Below are 8,348 nucleotides of genomic sequence, written 5' to 3'. Positions count from 1 at the left end.
CCCCCAGCCCCGACTCCCCCACGGTCACAGCCCCCACCCGGGTAGGACATTTGTTACAACTGAAAAACCCATATGGACACATCGTGTCACCGAAGTCCAGGGCTTGCATTAGGGTTCACTCTTGGTGGTGTACTCTCTGTGGGTTTGGACAAACGTATAATGAATGCCACGTATCTACCACTACCGTGTCACACGGAGCCGTGTTACTGCCCTAAACATCCTCTGTGCTCCACCCATCCACCCTTCCCTCCCTCCACTCACTGGCAGCCACCTACCTTTTTACCGTCTCCATCGTTTTGCCTTTTCTAGAATGTCATGTGGTTGAAGTCACACAGTATGTTGTCTGTCTTCAGACTGGTTTCATTCACTTAATAATGCGCATTTAAGTTCCCTCCATGTCTTTTCACGGCCTGATAGCTCATTTCTTTTTAGTGCTGAATAATATTCCTTTGTCCGGCTGTGCTACCGTCTATTTACTCATTCACCCACTGGAGGATGCTTTGATTGCTTCCAGGTTTTGGCGATTATGAATAAAGCTGGTCAAATATCCACAGAGAGCAGGTTTTTGACTTTGGCTGAGGAATTCTTTCCTGGGGATGCGGGAGGGGATGACGTCTCAAGTTCTGGCAGGTGGGGGCGGGAGGTGACGGTTCAGTGCCAGCTTGTCCCTGGTGTGCCCGACCGGCTCCACAGCATCTTTCATTTAGGCGGCAGGACAATATTTCTGCTCTCTAGTCCCGTGACTCTGAAGGGTAGAGGGTTGCTGGCCTAGCCCCAGGACCCTGTATCTTTGACAGCTCCCCAGGTGACTGACACAGGTGATTGAGTCCCCTGAAACCACACTTGTCTCTCTTGAAACCTCCAGGAGTGGGGGACTGCCCATCCATGCTCTCCATGCCCCCACGAGGCAGCCCGCTCCACCGAAAACCTCCGGCTCACAGGAAGTTCCTTGTCCTGAGCCGAAGCCCACCTCCTCAAAGCATGACCCCACTGGTTCTTGGCTGTCCTCTGGGGCGCCCCAGAATAAGGCTCCAATTCTGCAGGACACTCCGTTGGGCATGTCCGTGTGGCTCCATGCCACCCCTGCTCCTCCTGCTCTCCGAGCCAGACATATGTCCTGCAGAGCCTTGTAGATATCATCGCCGTCCTTGGTTCAACGCTCTCTAACTGGTCGATGTCACCCTTAAACACGGCCCCTGAGTGAGGCGCCCAAGCCCAGGCTGTCCACCCAGCTCTGGGCACAGGGCAGCGGGCTAACGTCCTGAGACCCGCCCCTCCCCACCACTGACCCTGTGGCCGGCAAACACCCTGGTTTTCTCCCCAGGAACTGCCGTGAAGCCCAGTGATTCTTCCTTCCTGCAGTGTTGCCTTGATTTTTTTTTTTTTTTTGGTGGTGGTTGTTTCAACTAAAAGCAGAACTTTCGATCTACCCCTGTGAAATTTCATCCAGTTGGTTTTCGTCTCACATTCCAGGCTGAACAAATCATCTCAAATCTTGCCTCTGTCATCCATCATATTTTATCTGACCCACACCACTGGGAGCCATCTGCAGGTTCATTGAGCAGCCTTCTGAGTTTTCATCCAAAACACTAATCCTGGGGGAAAGGACGAACGCACACGTGCACGCATTTATGCTGTTTCTTAAAACAGGACGGGATCCAGGCTGCAACCTCCTTCCAGGCGCCGCCCTTGACCCCTAGTTCAGCAGCCTCAGGAAGTGGTCCGAGGACCACGGCACAGAATCACCTAGAGTGACTATTAAGAGTGGAGGTCGGCGGCGCCCGCCCCGCACCCACTGCACCGGTGGGGTCTGGACGTGCCTCTCTCCCAGCAGACGAGGACCTCCAGCAAGAGGCACAAATGGTGCCGGTTTTTCTTACCACTAGCGCCCCCTTGCCTGGCAGAAATGACACGTAGCATTTCCTAGAACGAGTCATGCCAGACGCACTCCATCTGTTTTGAGTTTTCTTTAATTATTACTTATTAGAATTGACCCTCCAAAGCCATTCTTACTGTTCCATAGAATTCTTCTGTCATTCGCCGTGTTTTTAAAAAAAACCGGAGCTCACACAAGAGGGCTCTCCGCGGGGCCAGCTGTGCGGCTTCTTCAGGCGTCTGTCTCGAGCCCTGCCTCTCCCACCCACCTTCCTGCTGCTCAGTCCCACGAAAAGGCTTTTCGATCCCACGGTTACTTCGCAGGAGCAGCTCTGCAGGGACCGACACTATGACGTCGCCCTGGTGGCCTGTGTCCCCCAGCCCGGGCCCTGCCCATGAGCTCACTGCTTCATCACCCCGCGGTGCTGCCTCGGGCGCGCGCCCATGTTTCGGCTGAGATGATCCTTATGCTGCCGACAGGATGGGACCGTGAACATGTCCTAACGGAGAAGAAAATTGCACTGGCCCTGAGAACACAGGTGTCCTCCCCCCCAGGTCCACGGCTTCCTGTCTGCCTCCTGTCCTGCAGCCGAGACAAGTGGGGTCACTCCCGCTGTGCGTTCTTGGATGCAATGGACACTAAGCAACGAGGGATTCTACCCCTCCAGGGTGACCACTCCCGGGAAGTCTCAGGGTGGACCTGAGGCTTTTGGAAAAGTTCGTAGATACGAAAACAAGAAAAATGTAACAACTCTACACGACAGGGCCGCGTGTCCGAGGACGCGGCTCAGCACGGTGGGCTCTTGCCTGGGGTGAGAAATCTTCGCTCCTTCATCACAAGCAAAGAAGTCTTGCTGACGGCATGAAGGGCTGTTGATCTCACGAGAAGATGGCACTGATCTGGGCTGCGTCAGGCTTTCTCCGACTTCGCAGCCTCAAGGCGGCCGGGAGGGGACAGGGACTCAGAAAGCGGAGACGCCCTTTGCTTAAGAATGTCACCCAGTAACCTGCTCAGGCAGTGACCCATGGGGCGGCCAGGCGTGTCCTTGCTGGACTGGAGAGGCCCACACCAGGGCGGGCATGGGGCACACTAGAGAGACCTCCATCACCGCTCCAGGCATCCGAGTCCTGTTGCCAGGCAAGAAAAGGGACGACGTTCACTCTGGGGACAGGTTCTCCCATCGAGGTACCTGGAGCTCCGTCAGGAGAACATGTCCAGAAAGCGGATGAACTGACCGCTCGGGGTTTAATGGGGGGCTGAAGGTGAGGAAGGGGCTGTCACGGTCAAAGGCGAACCATCGGCATGACACAGGTGGCCAGGCCCACTCTTTATCCACGGGCCGCCTCGCTCTCTTGCATATCGAGACCCCACCCCGAGCCGGACGTGCCCCACCCAGCGCGGAGGACACTCACCAGCAGATGAGGCCGGCCGCCACGGCTGTCCAGGTGACACAGCAGGAGTCACGCTGCTTGGTCTGCACTGCATTGTCCTGCCTGCAGCAGCACGCGCAGGCCAGGTAGGCCGTGAGGAAGACGAGGTTCAGGCCCAGGCAGACGGCGGCCACCAGCCCCAGGAACAGCAGAGACTGAAGAGGGAGAGGTCTGGTGTCAGCACCGGTCCCCTGGGGCAGGGTCGGGTTGGGAAGTGCCCTGGCCCCTGGGCCTGGAGCTCCCAGGGGCGGTGAGTGCAGGAACCAGGATGAGCTGTCTGCCCTGCTGTGAACGAGGTGTCCGGCACTCAGGCTGGGTGGGGCGAGGGCATCAGGACGAGTGAATGGGCTGCGATCCACTGAGGGGGGTGGATGATGAGGAACAGCTGGAGCCTGGCCCGCAGGTCTGTGGCCGACTCACCCAGGTGGGGACATGGAGCAGGCCCTGCCCGATGAGCCGCTCAGGACCATTCAAGAGACAAGGCAGGAGCTGTCGGCTGACAGTGAGGGCTGTGGGCGATGGGCTGCATTACAGACAGGGAGAGGGATGTCCACGAGGGCCAGAGCATACTGGAGGACACGGGACTTGGGCAGGACATCTCAGAAGCTGAGTGGGACCTGGGACGGGGCTGGGAGGGGATGGCGTGGTGTATCTGCTTCCTCTAAGCTTTGTCCTAGGTGTTGGGGTCCATCCAGAAAAACAAGAAGCCATCTCTGTGTTAGAGGAGGTGGCGATGTTAGGACATGTACCCGTGGGTTCCTTTTCTTGGCTTCTTGACCGGGCCATTGCCCCCCCAGGTGCCAATGGTGGCAGCGAAGCCCAGAATTCCAAAGGGGGCGTGGGGTGCCGTCTCAGGCCCACTTGGTCCTGCGAAGGGAGCTGCTCTCTCTCAGGAGGCTCATGCCCTGCTGCATGCCCTCTGATCTTGACTTAGCCAGATGGGCACCAGATGGCACCAGGATTGGTGGCCACCAGCCAGGGCTGGACCTGGCTCTAGGTTAGGCTCCTGAGCTGACAGCCTGGCCCAGCTTCCTATGTGCTCCTGACTGGGTCCCGGCCCAGAACCCCCAGGGGCCAGAGCCTGTTCTGGGGAACCCACATGCTGGTGGTGGTGATCAGCAGAGTGGGGGAGACACTGGGACCCTTTGGGTGTAAGGCGGAGACGAGCCTTGTGCCGGAGACACACACCAAGGACACCTGTGAGAATCAGAGGCTGGGGCCGCAGTCCCGAGGCCTGGACACTAAACGAAGCCACCTGCTGGGCTCCCCGTCCCTTCCCCTGCCAGCTTGGCTGCTCTGCCCTGTGAGGGCTCGCGGTGGCCTTCAGACCCCTGGCTCGGCCTGCTGCTCCGCTGGTCACCTGGACAACAGGCTTCCAAGCCTCAGGGACAAATGGCCAAAGTGGTGGGGACGGCACAGAAAAAGACAGGAGAGATGGCTCATTTGGGAGTGGGGTGGTGATTGTGACTTAAAGTGTGGCTTTCACCTTCACCTGGAGATAAATACGTCACGGGTGTGACCAGGGACTCGCCTCCTAGACTCTGCAGCTCGGACGGTAAGCCTCCTCCAGGCAGCTGGAAAGGCCTGGAGACCTGTACACTTCACCGTGCTCAGGTCCTCATGATGTGGCGAGGGCTGGGTCCCCAGCCTGGACCACTAAGCCTGTCGCATGGACTGACCCAGGAGGCCCCTGCCCGGTGAGACGGCGCAAAGGAGCTGCCCCCCCTTCCTGCGCCCAGCCAGGGGCCCTCGCTGGAGGGCCCAAAGCCCCAGGCCAAGGGAAAGGAGGCCGAGGACAGGTGGGGCTTTCGAGCCTCGCTACTCAAAGTGAGTGAAGTTCCCCAACCCATGACCTCCGACACTGACATCTAGAATGCAGAATCTCATTAGCAATGTAGAACCCCAAGCCCTGCCCGAGACCTAGCGAATCGGAAATGCATCTAGAGACGTCCCAGGCAATTTGTGTCCCATTCGAGCCTGGGAAGCACAGATTGGTGACTTCCTAGCAGCTTAACCATTTTTTCAAACAGACTCGCTTACCAGAGCCCTGAGTGGACAGAAATGCCCTGCTTTGTCCCAGTCACCCCCTTGCTGGCCCCTGGGCTCCTCTGCTAAAACCTAGGGATCCCCTTAACAATCTGCAAAACCACTGTGCAACGTGCATACCCCACGACCCAGAAATCCCCCTCTTGAATGTTACCTTACAGAAAGGAGGGCTCACGTCCCCCAAAAGATAGACACACAAACGTTCACAGTCGCTTAATACAACGGGAATATAGCAAACACTGGAAACAACCCAAATGTCCACCGACAAGAGAACAGAAACAGAAAATGTGCCACAGTCATAAAATGGAATACGATGCAGCCACGAAAAGTAAATCGCAGCTACACGTGGTGTTCTGGATGAATCTCACAGACGTAATGTCAGGGGATGCAAACCAGGCAAAACGGCAGAGACAGTGTGGTGGTTTAATTTATGTGAAACTCAAGGTCAGAGAAACTCATCTGCAGTGACAGAGTCAGGTACCTTCGGGAGGGAGTATGAGGGAGCCTCCGGGGGGTGAGGAATACGATTGGGATGATCTCTGTCTCTCTGTCCCTCTGTCTCTCTCTCTGTCTCTCTCTCTCTCTCTCTCTCACACACACACACACACACACTAAGGTACACACTTAAGAGTGTGCAGTTTCTTATAAGTTACTCTTAAATGGGGGGAAAAAAGTAACAAAAACTCAGACAAACTTTTTGTGTAGAGACCGGTTAACATCCAGACCTCCTCCCAGCTACCCTTGACTTCTAGCTTGCCTCTCAGTCCCACACAATCTATCCCAAACAGGAAACCCCACAGACTCTACCACGTGTCCCCGCCCAGCAAGGAAGGGCCTCCCAGAAGCGGTTGAGACATGGGCTGGTGTTATTTCAACCTCTTCGCATCATAGTCCGTGCCCACCCCACTTAGCCCCTGCCCCGGCTCCCCTGTCTCACATTCTTATGGTCCACTCAGGCCTCCTCCTGGCCTCCTGCGAGCCCAGTCCCGTGGGCAGGGCCTTGGGATTCTGCAGCCGGGGCCTCTCCAAGCTGGGCAGCTGGCCTTAATTAGGTTACAGATGATGCAGTCCAGCCCTGGGGAGGCCATGCTGGGAAACCTGACCTCAGGGGACGGTTAGCAGTTCACCCCCGGTGCTGGGGAGACAAGGGTGGGACAAGGGCAGCGGGGGCTGGGAGGGAAGGAGGTGGGAAAGGAAGAAGGAGGGGGAGGAGGTGGGGGAGGGAGGAAGAAGCAGTTGGAGGAACGAGGGAACCAGAGGCGAAACCAGCAGAACCATCTCCCACAGCCCCCGAAGCCAGCAGAACCATCTCCCACAGCCCCCTTGGCATTGACTGCCACCTTCTAAGAGGCAATTATTTTCCTGCCGCTAATTAACACTGCAAATCCCCATGCGCTTGGGGGTGTGGGGGGGGGGAAGGATGGAAGAGGAGGAACCTGCAGCCACCATCACCTCCCAGTCCCACCCAACACGTGCCCACAGCCCCCATATCGGGGACCAGGCTCCAGCCTCTCTCCTCTTCAGCAGCTTCGGTTAGTTCTGGTTTGTCATTTTGTCATGTGAAACCCAGAGCAGAAACCCAAGACCCAAGCGGGGGGCAGCAGTGACCAGTTTGCACTCTGGGAATGCAGTTAGACCCCAAGGGGCTTCTGCACTAGGTGCGGGAGGGGGCAAACAACTTGAACACCCTCTCACCCTAAGACCCCAGGAAACAGAGTGAGCCAGCCTAGGGATGAGGCCAGAGGAAGGGAAGCTGGAGCCCACGGATTGGGAAGGGTTGAGAACCCACTCCCTGGGCCTCTGGGGGAAGGGTGGGGGTTGGGGGGACAGCGTGATCATCTGATGACTATGATTCAATGTTCAGAGTGGATGAATGGGGCTTCCTCATCCCAACCTTGGCTCCTCTCAAATCCTGCCTGTGGGCTCCCGCCTGGCCTTTCCTCTTGAGACCAGCTCAGTTGTGGGGGGCCCTGTAGCTCTGGGTCTAGCCTCCACTCTGGCCTGGGGATACACACTTGCGACTCTCTGGGGAGTCTATGAACTGAAGTTCAGACATGAAAATACGTGCCTAAGTGTAGAAAGTTAAAAACATATTCTCTGCTTCTTCGTGCGTGTCCCAGCGGAGTGGCTGGTCTACGGATGCAGGAGCTATAGGGGACAGAAAGCACACATGTGGCTCCTGCATGTTGACAGTAGCAACAATCAACATTTGCACAGCATTTTGGAGCTGACTAAGACCTTTCAAGCACATGAGCTCATCAGCGTCTGGTCTCCCAAGGAGGTGGGGTGGTCAGCTGAAGGAGGAAACTATAGTGGTTTATTCTGGGAGACAGCCAGGGGTGGTGCCAGGTCCCCTTCCTGCTGTCTCCAACTCCGCCCAGTGGACACCTGGACAGCTGGGGTCTCCTTTCCAAGCAGCGCTTGTGGCAGTTTCTGCTGTGCCAGACACTGGCCACGTGGTTTACGTCCACTGGCTTATCGGGCCCTCTCTGAAGTGAGAATCATCTTCATCTCCTGGCCTGCCACAGGGGAGAAGACCCAGGCCGGGCGTTATGGGCGCTTCCCCTCCGGGCACACAGCAGGGACCACGCTCCCTCCTACACTTTGGTGCTCAGCCCAATGACCTCTCCAGGACCCGAGCGACCTCTCCAGGTCCAGAGCAAGGACTCAGGGTCAGGTCCAGGGGTGGGGGAGGGGCGGAAGGACACACGGTCAGGGGGCTTCTACTGCTGCCCCAGACGCCAGAAAGGGAGTGCTTCCTCAGGGAGGCGTGGGAACTGAATTCGCTCAGGACTCTCCATTCGCCAGGCGCCTGCTCTTCAGTCTCCCCACTCTTCTAAGACCCCCCCCTTTGCCTCGTCCCCTCCCCGAGCTCTCCTCCAGGGCTTCATCTGCCTGTTTCCATCACCACTTAGTGTTTGGTGTGTACACACACACACACACATGCACGCACGTGCGCGCGCACACACACGCATAGGAACATTGTGTCACAAGCC

At 57.2% G+C, this 8,348-nt stretch overlaps 1 protein-coding gene across 1 annotated transcript in view; it reads right to left on the bottom strand.

Annotated features, from left to right (window-relative positions):
- Positions 1 to 3,267: 3,267 nt before the first annotated feature.
- Positions 3,268 to 8,348, bottom strand: part of LOC111741045 (protein tweety homolog 2-like) — a 10,013-nt gene continuing 4,932 nt past the window's right edge. Inside the window, exon 3 of the mRNA XM_023531610.1 lies at positions 3,268 to 3,461. Within this exon, the coding sequence (XP_023387378.1) occupies positions 3,285 to 3,461 (177 nt within the window). The 3' untranslated portion in view covers positions 3,268 to 3,284. The remainder of the gene's footprint in view (positions 3,462 to 8,348) is intronic.

The sequence above is a fragment of the Pteropus vampyrus genome, unplaced genomic scaffold, assembly GCF_000151845.1.
Source record: "Pteropus vampyrus isolate Shadow unplaced genomic scaffold, Pvam_2.0 Scaffold72, whole genome shotgun sequence".
Lineage (NCBI taxonomy): Eukaryota > Metazoa > Chordata > Mammalia > Chiroptera > Pteropodidae > Pteropus > Pteropus vampyrus.
Note: the sequence above shows the minus strand (reverse complement) of the source record. Positions and strands in the feature narration are given on the sequence as shown.